The sequence below is a fragment of the Lissotriton vulgaris genome, chromosome 4_1 (assembly GCF_964263255.1).
Source record: "Lissotriton vulgaris chromosome 4_1, aLisVul1.2, whole genome shotgun sequence".
In the NCBI taxonomy this organism is placed as follows: Eukaryota; Metazoa; Chordata; class Amphibia; order Caudata; family Salamandridae; genus Lissotriton; species Lissotriton vulgaris.
The window spans coordinates 1,586,424,777-1,586,448,946 of NC_141691.1; the positions used below are offsets into that span (position 1 = coordinate 1,586,424,777).

General features: G+C 44.7%; 1 protein-coding gene across 1 annotated transcript in view; it reads right to left on the bottom strand.

Moving 5' to 3' along the window:
- Positions 1 to 24,170, bottom strand: part of MYBL1 (MYB proto-oncogene like 1) — a 610,566-nt gene that overhangs the window by 521,204 nt on the left and 65,192 nt on the right. The window contains exon 4 of the mRNA XM_086965817.1: positions 5,102 to 5,194. Within this exon, the coding sequence (XP_086821943.1) occupies positions 5,102 to 5,194 (93 nt within the window). The remainder of the gene's footprint in view (positions 1 to 5,101; positions 5,195 to 24,170) is intronic.

Below are 24,170 nucleotides of genomic sequence, written 5' to 3' on the forward strand. Positions count from 1 at the left end.
AATAAACCTTTTCTGAAGAACAAAAAAGGCAGCACCAGCACTCTAAAGGTAAAAGACGTCGAGTGAAGCGGAAAAAGTTGATGAATTTCAATATATTTTTGACAGAAAGAAAAAAAGGTAGGAGCTGTAAAACCGGGGTCCTGACTGAAAGAGCTGGAAAGAACAACTGACCTGTCACCCCCGAGGCATGATGGGAAGTCAGGGGTCATGGCTGCCCTAAAGGCAAAGTGCCAGTTTTTGTTGATAATGCTTTCATTTTCTATGCTATTGCTTTACAATGCAGCCTGTGGGCTAACAATGTCTATTTGTTAACAATTTTCAGGATTTATGAGTGTTTTGCTCATTTAAAACACCGAGTTCAAGTGATATTTGACCTAATGTGTTGTTATATGCTTGTTAATACAGTCTATGTATGAGTAATTACATTGTTTAGCCTCAGTTTTTGGGCTGCATTAGTGTGAGAAAAAATGATATATGTACATACATATATGTGGAGCTAGATACATGTGATTTCCATATATAATTTTATATTATTTCCGGGGTCCCCGCACATGGGCGGGAATATTCAGTGCTTATGACTATTGATGAGGATCCCCTGGAAGAGAACCCGTACATACACATGCGGTGCTGCCGCCTTCCAGCTTGCCCCCACCCTGGAGTCTTTGACCTGCCCGCCCTCTGCGTGTTTCAGTTTTAGAGCGCTTCGAGGCCACCTGTGTCACACACGTGCATATGGGATTGTGCAGTGTTTGGGTGGATTGTCTGCAGACTGCAGGACTGGACGGCGAGGGGGCTCTGGTACTGTCTATAGCCCAGACAAAGAGAAGCGGGTTGTGAGCATGCCGCTACGGTAAAGGTAAACTGTGCGGTACGAGGGATATCTAGAAACTTGCACAATGGTGACGAATGCTGCCCAGCTTTACTGTAGTTCATCCCAGAAGGCATTTGAATCTCATATACACAGTTGAACATTTGTTATTGGCATGATGGTGTATGTGCAGGACCATTTACTTAGAGCCATTGACACATCAAGGGTAGATACACACAGTCAAGTCCACCATCCATGAAGTGCTTCATCAACATTTGCAGCTTGTGCTACAACGTTATTCCCCATATTTACCAGGACAAAACCATGCTCTGCCCCACTGGCTCAGATAATCGTACCCATTTCCATTGTATGCAAATGTGCCCCTCTATGAGATCAACGTTCCGGATTGCTTTCCTGGTACGCATAATACACACCGTCCCAAATATCTTACAGATAGGCAGCAAGTGGCTGTTCTCATAACGATAGAAAAGTTTACACTTCAATTGACTGTGTTAATGCTGCCATGGCAAGATACGCGTTGAACCAGTAGAGGAACAGGTTGCATAACAGCCATACATCTGGCAAAATTGCACAGAAAAAAGTTATCCACTAAAATAATGTGTTTCCCGACCATCTCTCCATCCTCCCGCAGATGTTTGAGCATTGGGCACAAATTTATCACCTGGACTATTCCAAACTATGTTACTTACTGAAAAGCACAAATCAGCACATTCACTTTCACAAAAGCTACAATTAACATCTTGAGCTATAATTATTTGGTGTTTTGAAAAGCTTTCATTAGAGTCCCTGTGCCTCTATTAAGTCCCTACAAGCACATCTTTATTTCTTCAATTGGGAAATTCTCAATTTTCAATGCCATCACAAAACACTCTGCAGTGGAATTTCAGACCTTTGCATATTGAAGATATTCTTATGGCAAAGCCACTACTTGCCCCCACCGTGGCTTGATAGGAAGGATTTTTTTTCCAATAACCTGAATCTTACTGAGTTCCAATTCTTCCCCAAAACAGTATCCCAGCAAAAACACACCTGTAGCATTTATTAACAAGCATTTGCAATGCAATTAGTCTCGCATTTACGCGAGTTTGAGCTAATGACATTGCAAATAATAATGCCTTTTATTTTTGTTTTTGTTTTAAAAACATAAATAAATCGCATTGTTATTTACAATGCCAATAGCTGAAACTCACGTAACTGCAAGACCTATTGCATTGCAAATGCTTGTTACCCTGTGTCACTGGAGTGAGGCCTACAGGTTCACACACCTTTTCAAACATTTTGTGCTGGTGGTTAACTCACTCGTGGTCTACACAAGGTAAATGTACTGTGCTAAGCAGTGCAGGAGTAGTGACTCTGCCCTAGAGGCACATGTGCCTGGAAAGGGTACAGTTCAAGATAGACCAGTGCTGTTCAATACATGTATGGTTAGTGCATCTACTGAGTGTATGTATGCATGCAAGGAATATATCATGAGAGGTGCTGTGCAGTGTGTGCGCAATGAAAGAATGTGCTAGTTACACAATACATGAAGGGTGAAGTGTTGTGCAGCAAGAGCATGATGAGTGTGTGCGTTTTTTAAATAACACACCATTGCAGAACATAGAACGGGTACAGTGCTGTGCAGTGCACACAGAGTGATTGTGAACACTGGATGTATGGTGAGTCGGGGTGGCACAATACCTGGAAATCACAGTACTGGACAGTGTGTATGCACTATGTATGTGCGCTAAGTGCAAGTATGCCTGCTTAGGACCATTACATGGAGGACCCTGGGTTCCGTTTTCCGAAGCTTAGGCTTGCCTGGAGCAACAGGAGTAGAGGAAACCCCACAGACAGATTTGTGGATTGCTGCATTCCTGTGAGCTGGGTGGGACACAATGGAGGAAGAGGGAGAGAGGGGGTTGGAAGAGAGAAGAGAGGGAAAAGAGAGAGGGAGGGGGAGAGAGAGGGAGGGAGGGAGAGAGGGGAGAGGGAGGGGGAGAGAGAGAGAGGCTGAGGAGAGAGGGAGAGAGGGAGGAGAGAGAGGGAGGGGAGAGGGAGGGGGAGAGAGAGAGAGGGAGGGATAGAGGGGGGGAGAGGGAGGGGAGAGAGGGAGGGGGAGAGAGAGAGAGAGGGGGAGGAGAGAGAGGGAGGGGAGAGGGAGGGGGAGAGAGAGAGGGAGGGGAGAGGGAGGGGGAGAGAGAGAGAGAGGGAGAGGGAGGGATAGAGGGAGGGAGAGAGAGAGAGGGAGGGGGAGAGAGAGAGAGAGAGAGAGAGAGAGAGAGAGAGAGAGAGCGCGCGCAACGAGGAAGAGTGACAGATGAGGAAGAGAGAGAGCGAGGAGGAGAGAGAGAGAGAGAGAGCGAGGAGGAGGAGAGAGAGAGAGAGAGAGCGAGGAGGAGAGAGAGAGAGAGCGAGGAGGAAGAGAGAGCAAGAGAGAGAGAGCGAGGAGGAAGAGAGAGCGAGGAGGAAGAGAGCGAGAGAGCGAGAGAGAGCGAGAGAGAGCGAGAGAGAGCGAGAGAGAGCGAGAGAGCGAGAGAGCGAGAGAGCGAGAGAGCGAGAGAGAGCGAGAGAGCGAGAGAGAGAGAGAGAAGGAAGGGACCTCAAGGGAAATATGCTGTTGATTATAAATATTGTTACTTCTTTGAGTCAATAGAGTTAGAAATAAACTACTTCTATTTCATAAAAAATAAGTATTTAACTGGACATTGATTTATTGACATTGCGGAGTGCACTTTGAGCTATAAATCATGTTCACTAATCTGTATCTACACTCCCCCCCCCCCACCCCTTGACTCCCCATGAGAGAGCCCTTGACTGCTCATCCACATCTCCCACTGAGTCACGGGCAGAAGGGGTACCAGTTGGTCAGGATCCATAGTAGGTCGGGCCTCATGACATCAGGAGTAAAAGGACTCAACCACCACTGTTGGGCCCAGCAGACCCTGCATGCTCATTGACCCTCTGAAACAGTTTCTGACAACGGACGGTAAGAGGTGGGGCCTTTAACGTGTAGGAGTGAAGATGCAAAGGTGGCATTGGCCATTTCCAACCTAGGCCAGTACTGCAATAAGTCTTGCTTTTTATTCTTCTATGCATAAAGGAAAAACACATAGGCAGTGGAGAACACAGAGATGGGGGCTGACCTCAGCACCATGTCCATAGATGAGATGAAGGATTTATGTAAAGACGGAGGGTGGAGTATACCCAGGAGTAGGAACAGAGGTCCTTCATCATTTCATTAGGGACCATATTGTGATACTAGGTGAAAGGGATGAGGCTGTAGTGGCCTCTGGGGAGAGAACCATGGTTGGAACTCAAGATCACAGGGCAGTAGATTCAGGCTCTTGGATCCACTTAGCACAGGTATATCACAGACACACGCTGAACGTGACCGCGCTCGTGCATTTGAGTTTCACCAAGACGCTCACCAACTTTAGTTTCTAGGATGCCACAGGTGTATACATAACCTCATTTACTAGGGTAGTACTGTCACCATTTTCAGGAATACACCCTTGGGTGGGTTGAGCCTAGCAGAGATCATGAGGTTACAGTTGGCACTTCATAAAGCTGTGACCAGTTGCTCAGGATCCATAGTAGGTTGGACTCCGAGACATCAGAAATAAACGGCCTCAACCGCCACAGTTGGGCCCAGTATCCCCTGAACGTCCCAGGGTCGTCTAAAAAGGGGTCTGAATTTTAAAATGAAAAATATATCAAAAAGCACACTTAGAATCAGCTTTGTCAATGAAAAGTACAATTTTTAATTGGATGTCATCATTTTTCACAGGCCTTCTACAGTCACTCAAAGTGAAGGAAGCAACCGGGTAAAGTGTGCTGACCATTTGCGCCCTGCTGAATGCTATTGCGGGCATAAGCAAAATGTGATGAAGCTTGCTGACCAAAAGTCTCTCTATGTATGTATGCATATTGTGTCTATTTTTCAGAAAAACAGTCTGGCATCTCCAAGGACTGTTCAAAAATGTGTGCTTGATTATGCAGTCCTCACTGGTCAAAAGAAAAAACACTAACACACACATTCCCTCGGCTTTCCGCATTGAGACATTTCTATCACAGGCATATTCCAAGTAGGAACAGGCTCCTGTATCGGTTGGGCATCCTCAAAGCAAAGTTTTAGCCCATTGCATTATAATGAGAGCAAAACAAAAAATTGAAGGTTGAATGATTACCACATCACTCAAATTTTTTTTAAAAAACTATGTAATTTCAATGCTGTACCCCCTGTAAGCAAATATTGTCAAACAAAAAAAAGTACAAAACTGTTGAAATTACCCTTTGATCTTCCTCTTTCGTCCAGGGTCCTTTTATTAATTCTGGGTTTAAAACTTTCTGCCATCTATGTTGGCACTGAACATCTGAACGGTTCTGAAACAATTTCAAGTAATTACGTTAAAGTATATTTTTGGCAAACATTATGCGTATTAAATTAAATAGTAATGTACCTTTAGAGTCCTGTAAAATAAAAAATATGACTCTCACTCATAGGATGAAACCTAATACATGCAGCTCAAATGGTCCTCTAGTGCCAACTCTAGTGCCAACATTCCTTTTGAAATCAAAGACCAAAGGCCGTGTTAAAAACATTTTGCACAAGTGAAACATTATAGATTAACTTAACTATGCAGCTTGCAAAACGCAGAGCAGGTTTTGCACAGGCTTACATTGCAAACATAATTTTGCACTATAACAAACATTGAACAAATGGACTGTGAAATCATCACTAAACAAAGAGCAAACATTTTGCTAATAATGGATTGTTTTACATTTCCTTCTACATATGTCAACTATACTTTAAGAAATATTGAAGAATTGCAGATCACCGTTCTCAAAGCATGTTGTCAGCAAGAGTTAATAAAAAATTAACGAAAGCAAAGAAGGGAAACTGTATTTGCCTGTAAACCTACCTCTATATCATGGGCATTCTTTATGAATCCATAAACAATATAGCATCTCTGCAGACGTGCAGGATCCTCGCAGCATTTTTACAAAATACTTGATTCGTAAAAACATTAAAATAAACAGGTATTGACAAAGATAACAAGTCAGGCTTTTATGTGGAAGAACAGGCAAACACAGGTAAGGAAAAGTTTCCTGCCTATAAAATCCTAGTTCTCTTCCATTGAAATCCTCATCAAAATAATAAGCACTGAATAGTCCTGCCCATGTTCAGGATCCCGGAGGACTTCTAAAAAATGTTTTATGTGTGTAGGGACGTTATATTTAGGAAACAGATTTTAAAAACCTTAGAAATTCACTAAATAAACAAAGGTTACAGGAAAGCCGTGCCCTAAAGTAACTATAACTCAGGCCCCCGTCATGCACTGTTTTCTCATCAATAATCTCACTGCAAATGTTACAGTGATATTATCAATGATATCATAGAAGATGTCATGGGTGATTAACGTGGAGTAATTAGCAGTGCATGGGGAGGGCGAGTAATAGTTACCTTAGGGCACGAGTTATAGTTATTTGAGATGCCTATTACTGCTGAATTTCTATGGTTTTGTGTGTGTAAATCTGGAGTCAACTAGGACGTTCCAGTAACGTTTGGTTTTTCTAGTGAATTTCTTCGGATTTTTAATGCTATTTCCTAACTATAATGTCTCTGTAACCTGGGTGTGTAAATGGGTGTGTGTGAATGTGTGGAGGGTCTATCAGTGTGTGTGAGTGTGACTGCATGTATGGGTCTGTGAGTAGGTGTGTGTGTGTGTGTGTGTGTGTGTGTGTGTGTGTGCATCTGTGGGTCTGAGTGGGTGTTTGCGTAGTTCTCTGAGTGGGTGTGTCAGTGGCTGTATTAGTGAGTAGGTGGCTGTATGAATAGTTTTCTGGGTTTCTGAGTGGGTGTGTACGTGGGTGTCTGAGTGCATGTGTGGGTCTGTGTGTGGGTCTGTGAGTAGGTGCATGAGTGGTTTTCTGGGTCTCTGAGTGGGCATGTGAGTGGCTGTATGGATGTGGTTGTGTGGGTGTGTGAGTGGATGTGGTGTGTGATTTGGTTTGTGAGCGAGTCTGAGTGGGTGTATTTTTATTTTTGACTGCTGCACAGTTCCAGAGGGACAAAATGGCAACCGCAACTTTCCTCTCAGTTTGCAGCCAGCCAATCACAGCACTGCCATTGACACGTGGATCCACAACTCAATATACATGAATCTTTTTTCTTTATTAACTCCAAAACTACTGAACAAATTTACACCAAATTACAAAAATCATTCTTTCCAGACCAAGATCTAGCTTTCTGCCAAATGTGGTGTAATTCTGTTCAACATTTCAGGCTGTAGTCGTGTGTAAAATCCCTATGGGAAATTGCATGAGAAAACGCATTTTGGGACACCCTCTCCTTTTTATCAGCCCCCGCTTGGCCAGTCACCCGGAAACCTTCAGACAGCAGCTGTACATAGCTAAAAATTGACAGATTACATTGAGTATCCATTAAAAAAAAGAATCCAATCACATAGGAATATGCCATTTTAAAAAATGACCATAGAAAATCTTTCACAAATCTTTATTAAAAACAAAGGGAATATGCGACATCGATAGCCCATAGGTTGCCATAAAAAGAGAAAACAGGGACGGTGCCTTTAAGAACATCACAGTACCCCCCTGTATCCCATCATGTCTCACAGGTGAAAGTTAGGTTTGGTCATTTCTACAGTGATTATGAATCCTGGGTGAAGTATGTGTTGAGCTGTAATAGTTCCTATCCGAGGAGGTGCGAAGGTTGCTTATGACTTTGCTAAGAATTCCCCTGGAAGAAAGCTAGGATTAAAGGTAAGCAACTTTCCTTCTCATCCATGGGATCCCGATCAATATTCATAAGCACAAATGGAATAATGGAATAGCAAGCCGATTCCACAAGAAGCAGACATAAAAAAAATAGTAGCTCCAACAACTACCCAAAAAGATTCCTCAAAGAAGCCTGTATTTCTTGGTTATCTTCTGGAGTCTGAATCTAGACAATGCCTAGTAAAGATATGTACAGATCTCCAAGTGTCGGCTTTGCATATTTCTGAAATGGAAAAATTTCTTAGGAGAGCTGCAGTTACAGCTTTTCCCCTTGTAAAATGTGCCTTAGATCTACTAGGCAACGATCTTTGCGGTAACTGGTATGAGAGAAGTATAAAGAAAACTTTCCACCTAGAGAAGGTCTGTTTTGATGATGCCAACCCTGTTCTCACTGGGCCATAATTAATGAAGAGGTGATCTGATTTTCTTATGCGTTTGATTCTGTCTGGGTAGAACTTCAGAACTCTTTTGACATCACAACAGTGTAAAGACCTTTCTGTTGGAGTAGGCTGACTCTGGAAAAAGGTTGGTAAGGATATGTTCTGGTTTATACAGAAGTCAGAAACTGAAAATAAGTCTATCCTGTCAGAAAAAAAGGTTTGCAGCACTGTAGGTGCCGAAAATGTCAAAGGATGTTAAAATTGATAGATGTTGGAAAGATTTTTCTTACTAAATTGCCAAAAAGGCAGAGCTCCGTGCTGCAGGATCCTACATGTAGTAAAAATGATCTGACTTGACAGTCACCTGTGTGGCACGATGGGATACAGGGAATACTGTGAGGTTCTTATAGGTAGAGTGCAGTTTTCTCTACTATTCTCCTTAAGGCAGCCTACGGGCTAACAATGCCTCATATTCTCTTTCCTTTTAATGACGGTCAGTGTAAGATTTTCTATGGTAATTTTTTTATCAATGGAATATGTGACTGGATTCTTTTTTTTAATAATGGAAACAATGCAATCTGGCCATGTTTTGCCTTTATTTAGGATATATGTGTGTGTATATATATATATATATATATATAGATATATATATATATATAGATATATATATATATATATATATACACACATCTTTTTTTCTTTTTAAAGAAGTGCTCCTGGATCCCGAACAAGGGTAAAACTATTCAGTGCTTATGACTACTGTTGAGAAACCTCTGGATGAGAAGCACAAATAAAGTGGTGGTGGTGGATTGGTGGCAATGATACTAAACTGTATGGGTGGGAATGGTGGGGGTTATGGAGGTCATAGTGAAAATGGATGCAATAGTGGAGGTAGTGACTAGTATAGTAAAACTGGTGGTAATGGCTTGCACTCAGATTTAAAAATGCCTTCAGCAGTAACAAAACAAAGAAAAATGACTTTCTGCACACAACACATATACGCGATAAAAGAATAGTGTCATTTAATGCATTCTTAGATACAAAACAATCCCTCAAGCATTCCACAGCAAGTACTCCATAAGAGGCAGAATGATACACCAAGAAGCCAATAGCATGACGCAACTGAGTAATACTTCTCAGGGTGGAGCAAAAGCAAAACTAATTAGTACCAATGCGCCTTGCAAATAGCTGCATTACAATTACATCCATAAAAACTCATGCCTATAAGAAGCAGCATTCTAAATTCTCATTTTTTGCATGAAGAATTGAACTAATAGGGCGAATCAGCTATTCAGTACATTGAAAATAAAGTTGGTAATAAAAAGTCTGAAAAACGGACACTGAACCTTTACGAATTATGGTTCCTGAAGCTGCACCTTTTCCGTCACGCAGTGTAGGGTCAACAAGCAATTCATTTTTTAAGCTTGCAGAAAAAGGATAACCAGTAAAACATCCGAATATGTTTCTGAGCACAGGGAAGTGGTGCCATGTTTACGCATTCAGAAAGAACGCCAGTGATGAAGAACCAGAATTACAAATAAATAAGTTTTCATTCTTAGTTATGAGATTACCAGATCTCTATAAACACAGAGGCAAGCAAAAAAAAAAAAAAAAAAAAACACCCAGTCTCAGTGATGAGGACCAAAAACACAAAAATGAAAACAACTGTGAATAGCTTTGCGTCACAATCTATGAAACAGTGCTGGCCACCCTACAAATGTCTATCCACCTCAGGGTCATTCCTTACGAGAGCAGAAGTAGCTGCTTTGCCTCTGCCAGAAAGAGCAGTAGGTTTGGAAGGTGAAGGCTGTTTTGCTGCTTTTTGGTCGCATGTTAGGTGGCAAGATATTATCCTTTTAGCAGCAGTCTATTTTGTGGAAGTCATGCCCCTCCATCTACCCCCAAATGTTTTCAGTTTGAATGCTGTGTGTCTTTTCCAAATAATATTTTTGCGTGCTCTTAACTCGAGTGCTGATGGGGGAAGAAGAGTGTGAGAAGAAAATTTTAATTTAAATCATAAGATTCAGGTGGAAAAGTGAGCACACTTTAAGAACACACAAAGGGTGATGTGATGAATGTATGAAAATAGAATAAACTGCTCCCAACTGCTACAGGCAGCATTCCATCCAATAATTTTTCACTCACTGTGCCGCTTGAGACCCTCCGGGTATGTAGCGCGCTATATAAATCTTTTGACTTGACTTGACTTGACTCCAAACATAGGCCCACTTATGCAAATCAGTACTATTGTGTTCTCATGGGAACAGTCCATCAGTAACTGTCAGACGAGGCCCTTCCGGAATGGCAGACGAGCAACCCCAGACAGGTTTCTCTCTTATCATATGTTGTTCATGAGGTAGAACTTGAATGCTGTGGCACAGCGAACAAAAGACCAATGTCTGGTACGCCACTGCCACGAAGGATGTTACATAAAACACACAAAAGCTAAAGGCAGTAATGCATGCACATGGCCTAAACCACTGTCAATGGCATTCCAACCCATCGTTTTTAGGTCTCACTTGGCGAAAAGCAGCGCATGCGCTGCTCTGCCATGCAGAGAACCTTTTGGAATCGATATGATTCCAGCGTGCACGCGGGGAGAACAAGACAAAACATGTGCACGCGGGCATTGGATACTTTACTGGCAGCGTGACACTCTGGGGACTCTTTTTTTCGCAGCTAGTAAAGCCAGTCCCCGCGTGCACATCTTCTGTCTTCCCTGTAAAGAGCCCGTGCTTGTTTTACAAGGATTGGCAAGGAGCAAAGACTTCCTATCGGGAAATCGTAGTCCCTGTTCAAGACCATTGAGCAAAAGTGCCACATTACACTGGTTTGTCCAACCAAAACTGTACTTGAGTGGGATGTTTCTGATGACAAGGAACTGATTCTTTTTTAAATTTCCAAATCAACAAATGCTAATTGAGGAAAGTTAAAGGTCTTGTTTGCTGGTGCTATGTGTATTGTGCCCGGGCTCGCAGCTACTGATTTTCCAACACGCAAATTGTGCACATTGTGGAAAGATGCATCCACTGTTTGTCATCTGCTCAAATATATACATCCTGTCTTTGGCACCGAGCAGCTGAAAGAACTCTGTTCACACTAAAATCTAACAAAAGCAAAAGTTATGTATAAATAGATGCATGATGGCCCATTCCTGCCACATCAATGCTCCCACCAAGCTAAATGATTATCACGTTTGTTTAGAAATAGGTATCAGATTTTTTTTTTAATGATATATGAATAATGTTTGCAAAATTACACTTATTTTGTGAAATACATTCCAGTAACCGTGCAAATATCTCTGGAAGAGTATAACTCGCCAAGAAAAGTCACAGGAGCTACCGGGTTGACTAGAAAATGTCTCTCTGCATGACGTGTTCTAATTAAACCAATCTCCTGCAGGTTATAAAAACACGCAAACGTTTGAATTGAGCAAAATAATGAAAACTTGCACTTTTAATGGTAGTCCTTTAATGTTTATGGTTTGTTTACTACTCACTCTTTACTACTCACTCTCTACTACTAACTCTCTACTACTCTCTACTACTCACTCTACTCTCTCCACTACTCACTCTCTACTACTCACTCTCTCTACTCTCTCCACTACTCACTCTCTACTACTCACTCTATACTACTAACTCTCTATCTCTACTCTCTACTACTCTCTATACTACTCACTCTCTAGTCACTCTCTACTACTCTCTCTCTACTACTCTCTCTCTACTACTCTCTCTCTCTACCTGCACACACACACACACATATATATATAGATGTGCATTTATATATATATGTGTGTGTGTGTGGTGTGTGTGTGTGTGTGTGTGTGTGTGTGTGTGTGTGTGTGTGTATATATATATACACACATACTTATATAAACATTATATATACACATCTATATAAATGCATGCATACATATACATATATGCATACATATATATGTTATGTACATGAAAGTTTGAAAAACACGAATAAAAGCAAAGCTAAAAAGCCACCTAATTACAAACAGTTTTGGTTTAACTTAAAAGAGGGCGAGACCTGTTGTATTTTCAATGCTTGTTTTACCAGTCTACAGTGGCACAATCTATGAACAGTGGTCTTAAGATATTTGCATGTGTAGTCTGAATGAATGAATGAGCACAAATCAGTGAGAAAATTCCACTACGGATAACATAAGGGTCACTCCCTAAAATGACGCAATAACAATGTTTGGTTACAAGGAGCTGGTGAAATGTGGCAACATGAGCTTTGCCACATTATTCAGAATACATTAAATTCCAGACAAAAGGAATTTCGGAGGCCCATATTAAGCAAGTTCCCATCATCCAACCTTCAAAACAGAACTGTCCGCACAGTCTACCTAACAAGAAGAGGAAGAACGGCAAGCTTACAAAGGACTAGTGAACGGAAACAAATACAAGTGAAGGCAACTTTGCTTATCTGAGAAATTGTTAAGAGGACAAAGAGAAAGAGCACCCCCAAATTCCACACCTTACAGAACAATGTCAGGAGCTAGCCACTAAACAGAACACCAAATGAGGGTGGACCACTAAAAATGGACTCCTTGATTATCTCAGAGTGGAGCTTCAGGGAGTTGATATCTACCTGTGATATCTTCAGTTGGAACAGAGTGCTCTAGGGGGTTACATCTCTTCTTATGCTTCTAATAACTTGGGAATCATCACGTAGGAGAAGTGAAAAGGAAGGTGGTAAGGCTAAAGTGTACATAAGACTATACATACATCAAAAAGGCTAAGGCAAGAGCCCTGCTGTACACCAAAATCAATAATCCATTTGGCAGCAGGTAGACTGGAAGACCAAGTTACTTACCCTTTAAACAACTAATTACCAAATTTAGCCACATCGGAAATGGTAAGTGCTATGAGGAAAAACGTTCCAGATCAAACCTGGCGGGTTCTGGTCGTGGCCAAGAGGAATATGAATATAGTGCAACCGTGGGGAGCCGATCAAACACCACTCCTCGAGGATTGGATGCGAGATATGGACTGCTGCATGCTGGCAGAGAGGGTGGTGTATGAGGGCAGAGGATGCCCCCAAAAATGGGGTAAAATCTGGAAGGATTGGAAATATGTAGAGAAACCGCCCTGCCCTGATGACCAGGGAGTGTCACAAACACAGTCAAAGTCAGGAGAGAAGGTGAGTGGGGATGGAATTGTCACTTGCTGAGATATTAAGATGTGCGACAGTGCAAAGTTCCAAATGTATGTACTACTTAAAATGCCAATAAAAAGATATGTTAAAAAATAAAAGTCTGGCGGGGTTAAAGTGAGTTCTCTACTGCAGTTAATATCCATCAGAATGGTATGAAGGCCACTGCTTGCAATCATTGTGTCAGAAAGGAGGACCATTGCTAAAAACAAGGCCACAGATACCTATAACCTAGACAAGACAAGAATATAGAATGATTCATTAACTACAGGCAGCAGACCGGCCAAATAAAATAGGTCCCCCACACTGCCCTGGTCCAAATGGCTGTGGGCGCCTGGCACTGGGCACAATAAAGATGATAGATGCCATGATGCCCAGGAAAGAGAACATTTGTCTTCTGTATAGACCGTATCAAACACTTTTACAAATACTGTGGTTAGTGTTATCCCCCAAGTACTGGATGAGGTGAAATGGACTGTAAGATTGATTGGGGCAAGGTGGTTTAAAGATCCAGGTCTAAAAGAGTGAGAGTATTTTTATATACATCTTGTAGCAGCTTTTGTGCCTAGTTGAAGATATAAGCTAATCGTTTATGCACAGGGACACAAAGGAAGGAAAGGTTCCATACCTGTAGACATAGTTCTGCATCGTAGGAATCTCTATTGAGGTCATAATCCTTGATTAATTCAGTCCTGTTTGCGCGGGCCCAGAAACACTTTCCTCAAAATATATATTAAGAATCCAGGAAAAAGACATTGAAGAGTAACCATCACTGAAAGTCAATTTCTATATAGTCACAGTGTAGACTGTCAGATGTATTTTTATGGTGAATGCTGTCAGAGAAAATTTTGATCAATAAACCCTTTAAACTTGCAACACTGTCATAGAAAAAAGGCAGACCAAAATAAATGGACAGCATCAAAAGGAAAAAAACTGCCAAGGCACTATAACTGAGAAGCTTAAAAAAGGTACCTGCACCTTTAAAGACCCCAGAGGTACCTCATGCCACAATACACTGCAGTGGCAGTTTGCCTGAGGGTGTCAGTTCTGTTTCACACGATGCACCGTATACAAATAAATAGTGTTTAATACTTCATAGAAGATTCCTACAATGCATAACTAGGTCTTACAGGTATGTAGATCTTCTTTCTGCAATGTAGGATCTTCATTGATAGACATATAGCTTAAATAGAGTAGAAAGATGAGAGAAAACTCACACAATGCGGCTGCCACGTACCCATATGCTGAGAATCAGTAATGTGCAATATTTGAAAAGCACTATAATAAATAAGGAATCCAGGTCCATAAGGACAAACTAACTATTTGAACAGATTTATCAATGCTTCTTGTCAAAATTTCGACAGTGTCTAGACAGTAATGTCTTGTAAACTTGTGTAAAGACCTCCAAGTAGCTGCTTTACAAATGTCCAAGATCTAAGTTGTGGTTGATCCCATTCCTCTTATAGAATGAACTGTAGGCTTGCCTGGTAACACAGAGAAATGCATGAGACTATCCGTCTAGCTAGGAATTGTTTAGAGGTCACTAATCCCTGTCTTAAACCATAATGTATGAACAAGCGTCTAAGCAGCGACGTCTGCATTCTGGACTTCCATCCAGCCACTCCAGCCAGCATACAGCCCGAGTGCAGGGGCTCACAAGAGCTACCAAGTCCAGGACACCAACAATAAGAGGAGAGGTCAGACCGTCCAAACTTGAAAACATCACATCACACAGAGTGAAGAGCATAAGGAGCACATGGACGGCTGATACAAGTGGTAGTGATCCAAAATTTACAACTGGTGCATACAGGAATTTGGAAATTGCTTAGAAAAACATGAAGAAACCTGTCCTAAAATGACATGAAGGCTTATTTGCAATCACGGACAAGTGGCATAGAGACTTGGAAGAAATGCAAAATCCCCTTTACGTAGGGGTGGAGAGCATTGATGGGATACTCATGCCTCCCTGAAATGATCACATTCGTACACTGCCAAAGGAGCTAAAGGAACCAAACGTGATCTTCGGGAAGAAAGCGGCACTTCTAGGACCCTGCAATATCCCCCATAGAGCAGCACTGCCTTAGCAACAGCAACAACAAGGCATTGCAAAGAAGGACACGTAGAATTCTTCAGAACTCTTCAAAAATAAATCAACCAAAAGCCCTACAGGGAGAGCTCTCCCACTGAGAAGAATCTCAGGCATCTGAAATAGTGATACCACTAAAGAAAAAGGGAACAACAATGCACTCTGGGGGGGAGGAGCTTCGCGCGCATCCAAGATGGACGCGTGAGCACAGGGCTCCCGAGACCCTTTCCGCCTCCCACATCTATCCTGCAACGTATCCTGATTTGGACGACGGGTACTTTTAGCAGATGCCCGGCTGATACGACATCCTTTTTCAAAATTCGATTTGGCTGCCGGGAACCGGACTTACAGAACTCTGAATCTTGCGGCCTACACGAAGACCCTCCACGGACTTGAGTCCCCGAGGTACCCAGGTGGCAATTGAACAACAACGGCCTGGGCGACACGTCCACTGCCCCTGTGGTACTTTCGGTTTCGCTTTTGGTCATTGTTGACGGCGACACCCGCCCGAAAGGATCCCCTGGTGGTGTGGGTAAAGTCTTTGATGAGACTGGTGATGGCTCTCCTGCAACTGAGGAGCTGACACTGAAGGACGTTATGGGCGCCATCGCAAGTGTCCAGACATCTATGGGTCAGCAGTACGAAACGCTGGCTGCTAAGATAGACACGGTGGCGATCGAAGTCAATCTTATCAGGACGGACTTGGGGAAAACCAATGAGCGGGTCAAGTCCCTGGACATTACGACCGCGAGCCTTACTAAGGATGTCTCGGATCTTCAAACCGAAGTCCGCAATCTCCGAACGTCTAACGACTTGTTTGCCCGTCGGCTGGATGATCGAGAGCCGCGCCAGGTGCAACAACGTTCGCATTGTTGGTGTTCCGGAGAATTCCGTAGACTTATCCACAGACCTTCTGGTGGAGGACCTTTTTCTAAAGCATTTGGCACCAAAGGGCCTCAGTAACTTTTTCATGGTGGAGCGTGCCCACAGAGTCCCCGGCGGGAAGCCCAAGCTGGGGGCCGCTCCGAGGCCCATCATAGCCAGGATTTTTAATTTTCGGGACAGAGGCGCTATTCTTCAGGCATCACGCACCAATGGTCCCACTAAATTTGAAAACGCGTCGATCAGTTTTTATCCTGACTTTATTCAGGCGGTGCAGAAACAACGCATGGGCTTCACAGGGTGAAACGGCGCCTCAGGGACATGGGACTGAAGCACGCCCTGCTTTTCCCGGCCCGCCTGAGGATTGAATATGAGGAACGTGCGCTCTTCTTTGACCGCCCTGAGGTAGTCAGTGACTGGCTTGATACTCTGCCGACACATCGTACCAGCCCCGAAAGATCGAGAGGCGCTGAAGGTGGCCTGGAAGAACAGGAGCAGTGAGTCTGCGCCGGCGAGCCAACTCTATGGACTTATGGCAGGGGCTCTATGACTGTTATGTATATATAATGTGAATACCCGGGGGTGGGGGGGAATCTGGACTCTTCCTCCTCGGGGGGGGGGGGAGGGGGGGGTGGGGATTCTCTCTTCTTGTAGGTTAGTTCAATGGGGTGACAGGCACACTGCAAGTTGGGGTGGCTTTTTGGTCTACCGCAGGGGTGCAGGGTGGGGGGGGGGTGTATTTTTGGGATTTTCTTGGGGGTGGTGGGGGGTCTTTACTTTTTTGTTTTTTTTCGAGGCTGCGCTTTGTTGCATATCTTATTTCTTGTGCCTGTCTCTTGGCAGGCGGGGTGTTGTTCTTATTTCTGGGATGGGGCAGGGGGCTGAGGGTGCTGAGCTGGAACGTCAATGGTCTGGGCGATAGAATAAAGCGGGTGATAGTATTGCAATACTTGAAGCGCTGCTCCCCAGATATTGTTTTACTCTAGGAGACGCATCTAATAGGAAACACGTGCCAAGCACTGAATAGACGGGGCTACCGCCTGGCGGCTCACTCTGGATTCACCACTGGTCGAGGGGGGGCGGGCGTCCTGGTTAGGAACTACCTCCCCCTGGAGATAGATGACATTGTGCTGGATGATAGAGGCCGATATGCGGCCATTACGGGCCGCTGGGAGGGGAAGGCGATCTCCATTTTATCTGTGTATGTCCCACCCGGCCTACAGTCCACTACATTTTCTGATTTGGGTAGGGTGGTTCGGGGGTTCCCTGAGGGCATGTTGGTTGTGGGTGGTGACTTTAATTCGGTTGTCAGCGGTGATGAAGATCGTAGCCCCCCCCCCCCCTAGACTTCTCCCGACATCGCAACTATGGCTGGGCAACTTTTTGGAAACGTTGGGTCTAGCGGATTGTTGGAGGCAACTGCACCCCGGACAGCTGCAGTATACCTTTTACTCGGGAGCTCATGGGAGTCTCTCGAGCTAGATTATATCCTTATACCGGCGGTGCAGATGGTCTCTGTAAGGGAAATTAGGCATTTAGCTAAGGGGATCTCGGACCACTCCCCACTCTGGCTCACTATTGACGTACAGTTGGAGACCGGGGGTCGGGTTGCTCCGATTAATCCCTGGCACCTTCGTAACCCTAAAATAAGGGCCGAAATTGTTAAGTGCCTGGATTATTACTTTGCCGAGAATGAGGGATCGGTGTCCTCCCCCACATCCTTGTGGGAGGCTTATAAGACTGTGATTCGTGGTCAAACTCTGTCCTTGATTGCTAGCGAGAGGAAGCGGAAGTGGTTGGTCTGGAAAATGACATTACTGCACTGGAGGAGAGGATGGAGTCTGGTGCTACACCCGAGGGTATACATTCTTTGGCCCTTAAACAGTCTGACTACAGAGCTCTGGTGACTGACGCGGCCAAGGCAATGAATCGTGAGCAACAGGGGCGTTTGTATGATGTTGGTGATAAAGCGGGAAAGTTGATTGCTTGGTTGGACAAAAGGGATAGATCGAATCGGGTGGTATCTGTTGTTGAAAAGGTTGATGGAACGCGAGTGGTGGACCCGGTTGAGATAGTGGAGGTCTTTGCCCAGCACTTTCAGAAGGTTTACGGGCCGGTCTCGGATAGGCCAGAGGATGACTCGCACTTGCTGCTTCGGGATATTGCGTTGCTGGCCTGTCGGAATCGGACAAGGAGCTTATGGAGGCGGAATTTTCCACCGATGAAATAGCGCTCGCTATCTGCTCCCTTCGTTCGGGGAAGGCTTCAGGCCCGAATGGCATCCCGGTTGAGCTGTACAAGCTGTGCCCTGCCAAATGGCGCCGCTTCTTCGTCGGATGTTTTCGGCATCGAGAGATCTCGGATCCCTTCCCCGGGATCAGAGACTGGCGTCCATTGTGGTCATCCATAAAGATGGAAAGCCCCGCGAACAATGTTCATCGTACCGGCCGATTTCGCTATTGAATATGGAGCCCAAGATCGTGGCGAAGCTTTTGGCGAATCGGCTGATAACGGTGGTTAGCGACTTGATACACCCGGACCAATCTGGATTCATCCCCCATCGAAACACAGCGCTTAATCTTCGTCGTCTTCACGGCGTCTTAGCAAGGGCGGGGTGAGCCGGCCATCTTGGTTTCACTTGACGCCTCGATGGCCTTCGACTCGGTGGAATGGCCATATTTGTGGCCGGCCCTTGCCAAATTTGGCTTTGGCCCTAACTTCATCGGGTGGGTCAGGCTTCTATATGAGTAACCGCTGGCCGAGGTGGTGGTCAACGGCAGGGCCTCGGAACCCTTTGTTCTCGGACGCGGCACGCGGCAGGGTTGTCCTTTGTCGCCACTGCTCTTTGCGCTTGCCCTTGAACCCCTCGCCGCGTGGCTCCGATGGGAACCCTTGCTCAAGGGCATTCGATGGTCCCCTGACTTCGAGGATAGTATATCGTTGTACGCGGACGATATTTTAACTGTACCTTACCTCTCCTCGTAAGTCATTGAGAGTCTTGTTCGACGTTTTGAGTTCCTTTGGGAAAAATTCTGGCTTGGTCATCAATTGGGCCAAGTCCTGTATCTACCCTCTTACAGGAGAGTTGCCCTCTCTGCCCCGCATCTGCCCGATACCGGTTTCGTGTGTCGGCTTTAAGTACTTGGGGATTTACATATCGTTAGACCCCACAGTACGCTATGAGCGGAATTTGTTGCCTCCGCTTGCCCGGCTTAGATCGGATGTCGCGGCGTGGTGTGGCTTGCCGTTGTCCCCCTTGGGTAGAGCGGCCCTCTTTAAGATGAAGTCTCTCCCCCGATTCCTGTATGCCATCCAAAATAGCCTTGACCTGGTGCCTGCCAGTTATTTCTGCGAAACTGAAAGCCTCCAGAGGAAGCTGGTGTGGGGCGGACGACCCCGCATAGCATTAGCAAAATTGACTCTGCCCTAGTATGATGGTGGTATAGCGCTGCCAGATATCAAACGCTACTACTGGGTGTCCCAACTGAGTGCGGTCAATCATGCTATGTACGGTCCTGTTCCAAACCCCGCATTCGAGATGGATAGATGGCATCTGCCCGGGGGCGACTATAATAGGGCGCTCTACTCCAGAGCTGCCAGGAAGAATCTGACAGGCCCCACCGGGGTGGCGGCACGAGTATGGGGTAGTGCGAGTACGGCCACGGGGTGGACGGACAAGCTCACTAGAGCAACCCCCTTGTATGCTGCGGAGAGACTGGGCAGTCTATGGACGACGAAGGGTTTTCGATAGATGGGACCTTATTGGTATCAGTAAGGTCGTGACCTCTGCGTCAAGGACAGAGTCAAGATATTTGACGAATTAAAACATGAATACAAATTGAGTGATAGGGAATACTTCCAATATATCCAGGTCCGCCACGCGCTTGAATCGGTCTTCCCGGCCGGGTCTGCTATTCCCAAGTCTTCTCCCTTAGAGGATAGGGTGCTCGACGGGTACGTCCCCGATAGCACTATATCTCTCATCTACAAAAAACTCATTAACGACCGCTTGGACCTCCTTGTACAGCTTCGTGAGGCTTGGACCGACGATGGACTGGAGTTGGACGATGAAGACTGGCAGGCTGCAATATCCTCCCCCAAAGAGATCGCGATTCCGGCGCGTCTCCGGCTGGTGCAATTAAAGATTTTGCACCGTGTCTATGTCATGGGTCCACGACTGCTGCGTATGGGTTATTCTGCTGATGGGCTGTGTAGGCGTGGTTGTGGTATGCTTGCTACCTTCCTTAACATTATATGGGAATGTCCGGAGGTTGTGGTTTTCTGGAACCGAGTGCATGCTGCGATGGGAGAGGTGACGGGTGTGGAGTTATTGCCTGAGGCCAGACGCTGTTTGTTGAACATCTGGGAGCCGAATGATTGCAGTGTTGCTCAGACTCAGTGGGTTACCCTCGGCAACATGATTGCAAAAAGGGACATTGCCCAATTATGGGGGTCTCAAAGGGCACCTTTAGTCTCAACTTGGAAAGAAAACATGGACTGGTGCATGTTTAGAGAAAAAATTGTATATGTCGCCCGTGGTAGGCCCAAGACGTGGGGAAGGATATGGGGTCAATGGAATTCGTACTGAGGAGAGATCTGCACTCCCCTTTTTGTAGAAGGTTCTGGCATTCCCCTGTCCCCTTGACTGTGCGCTTCAGGTTATTTGCTTCCTGTTGTCTATGATTTATTGGTTGCTCTCGGCCCCCCCTCCCTCCTTCAGACCTTCATCCTCCATAAAGTTGCTCCCTGATCAATTAGCTCCCCCCTACCGCATGAGACAACCAATACACTGTATAGTTCCCGCCTCAAACTTTTTTGTGTTTTCTTTTTGTTCGTTTATAAAATATAAAATGTGAAACCTTTTATTTATCCTCCTATCGCCACAGGCTCTCTACATTGTCGTGCATTATCGCTGCCGGGCCCTCGGGTTGTCAACTGATGAGCTGTGTATTGTTTTGCTTTTGATATTTATTGCTACTGACCAGCCTCTGTGGTTGTAGGTCTGTAACTGTATAACTTTTCTTCATAATAAAGGTTTTCAACAAAAAAAAAAAAAAAAAAAAACAATGCACTCTGGAAAAACTAGAGGGGTCCCAGGACAGGGGAAGAAAAGTCAAAGAGATTAAGGCACGGTTGGTCGCCTGAGCAGGACTCCGTGATATGTCTGGAAGATCACACAGATCTGAAATCTCCCCCTCCAAAAGCAATCTTGAAAAAAGACAAAACTACAGCTGCAATAAAGAAAGAAGGGTACAGAAATTACTGACCTTTTAACATTGAAAGCTTAAGAGAAGTCAAAGCCTACAACAATCAGCTTACTACCAGAGCCAGTGTCAGAAAACAAGCTAACTACAGTACAGAGTGCCAGTGTCTCCATGGGGAAAGGACATGGTCAAGACTGGGCGGTTGCCAGCTCAATTACCCAATGTTTTCACCAGCCATAATACATGTGGATGTGCACAAGACTAGTCCAATAGTGCATTTGTCATCCTTAAACCTACCTTAGTAACTAGGCCTGTCTTTGCCAGAGAGCCTCATTAGAAAATCATCAGGGAGAACCGGAACGCCCTGAGACACAGGACCAACCATTAATTGAACTGTCAGAAATACCATCATTGATGCATTCAGGAAGACGACGATGTGCAGCCGAGCTTGGAGACAACTGATTTGCCCCAACCCCTACTGGCCTGTCTCCTGCTCAAAGACCCTGCAAAAAGGAGGACAACTGTCTGGTGGCCAGCGACTTCCAGAACCCGAGGAAGACTACCCTCTTTTCAACAAAGACCAGATCTCCTGAGGACAGTAGCCCTGTCCAGAAGAATCCAACTACAAGGACTCCGGATCCAGCGGGAAACACAATCCTTGCCCACTCTGCACCCGACGGCCATGGCAGAATGGCTCACCCGTCAGTGAAGTCTCCCCAGCAATCCTGCCCTCGAATCCTATGTTGGATGACCTCTCCTGGACTTCAAGAAGACACCTGCAGCATCATCTTGACGGGTCCCCCTGACCACGATCGGCTCTGGTAAAGACAATACGACACCAAAGGCCAGCCCTGCATCCACAGCCTCCAACTTTGGGGAGCCCAACCAACGGAGCCCATCTCAACTTACCTGTCTTGCAAGTGGTCACCTTCATCCAGCCTCCTGGTCCGAGCCTGCAGCCTCTTTGTGCAACTGAGATTTCCCATTGAAACGTATTGGGCGTCCGATGCAGATTTTCACCCCACACCCATCCGCCCCTGTGCCGCTGGTGGCATAAGGTTGGTGCTGTCTTGTGCCTGCCGTGCTTGCCTTAACCCCTGGGGCCTGTGCCCTGAAATCGCGGATACTTATCTGCAAATCGCACCTCTTGTGGGTGCCCCCAGTCTCCATTCACTAACATTGGGCCCAGTGACCTCTGCCCCCGGCCACCCAAGTGCCACTGATGATGCAGTACCTACCTTGATCTGACCCTTGCTCACTGTTAGTCCAAAGACTGGATGTGCAAGTTAAGTACTTGCTCGTGTTTTCCTTCTATAGGATTGCCATGTATTTCTACCTATTGCATTTAAATGTCTATCTTTTACAATTGCGAAGTTCTATTGTTACTGATTGACAATATCAAAGAATTTCTAGTACTGTAACGCATCTTTACTGCCTTGCAAAACAACTACTACTGCACCTTAAAAAGTATTATTACTATTTTTGAAACGGTTACTTACTGTCAACTGAGTTCCTCTTGGTTCTGAAATAAAATAACAAACTAATAACTCTTTATACAAAACAAACTGTCTTGGATTCAGTCTTTGAGTGAGTGTAAAATTTCAGGCCTGATTGTGTACAAGAAATGCTTACCACAGCCCTCTGATAAGCCTAACTGCTTGGCCACACTACCAAAATAGAGCCTTTAGTATTATCTACTTAAGCCTCTATAAGCCTCTGGGGATCCACTGGACTCTGCACACACTATACCTTACTTTGGTATAGTATGTACAGAGCCAGCTTCATACAGTATGCAATGGTTTTAACTAACTATGCAAACAAAGTTTGACTTTATGAACAGGTGGGGTGATTTTCTTACAATTCTGGACTTATTTAAATACAAACACAGCACCGTTTTAACATCAAGAGAATACAAAGTTCTCTTTGCTGCAGTTATAGGGTTTGGAAAAAAGGTAGGCAGAGTGATAGATTGGTTAATATGAAAATCTGATGCTACTTTAGGTAAAAAGGAAGAGTGTGTACGCGGAACACCCCTATTGTGATGGAAAACAGTGAAAGGTTCTACTGAAGACAGAGCCTGCAACTCACTAACTCTACAAGCAGAGGTAAGCCGGTTTCCATGATAAGTGTTGCAGCATCGACTTATGGGTGGGTTTGAAAGGAAGTCCCATCATTTTTGACAATGCCAAGTTCAATTCCCAAGGAGGGGAAGGTCTCCTGACTGGAGTAAAGACTTTCATCAGACCTTCCCAAAAATATCTTTGACTACAGGACTCTTGAAGAAAGACTGTTGCGTTGGTGATTTTCGAAATGCAGCAATAGCTGCTGTTTAGCACTTTAATGGATGATAATTGCAGCCCTGAGTTGGCAAAGTGAAGTTAGTATGGAAGGATGACATATTCCTGTACTTTAAAAGGGTCATGGTTATTAGTACAACACCTTATGCAGAAAGGTTTCCACTTGAAAGCATAACATGCTCTTGTGGATGGTCATTTAGCTTCCTTTAAAATGTTTGTGCATTTCAATTGGCCATATTCAGTGATCTCGGGAGCCATGCTGCCAATTTCAACGATTGGATCGTTGTTTGTAGAATTTTGCCCTTAAGTCTGGAGATAAGATCTGGTCTGAGTGGAAGGTTGTTGTTACGGACTATGGACAACTGGAGGAGATCTGTGTACCACCACTATCTCTGCCAATTCTGAGCAATCAGTATCACTGTGATGTGCGACTTCATCAACTTCTGAATCACTCATGGTAAGAGTGGAATTGCGGAAAAGCATACACAAACTGAGTCAGCCAGTCTATCAAAGGGACATTGCCCAGATATTGCGGCTCTAAAGCCC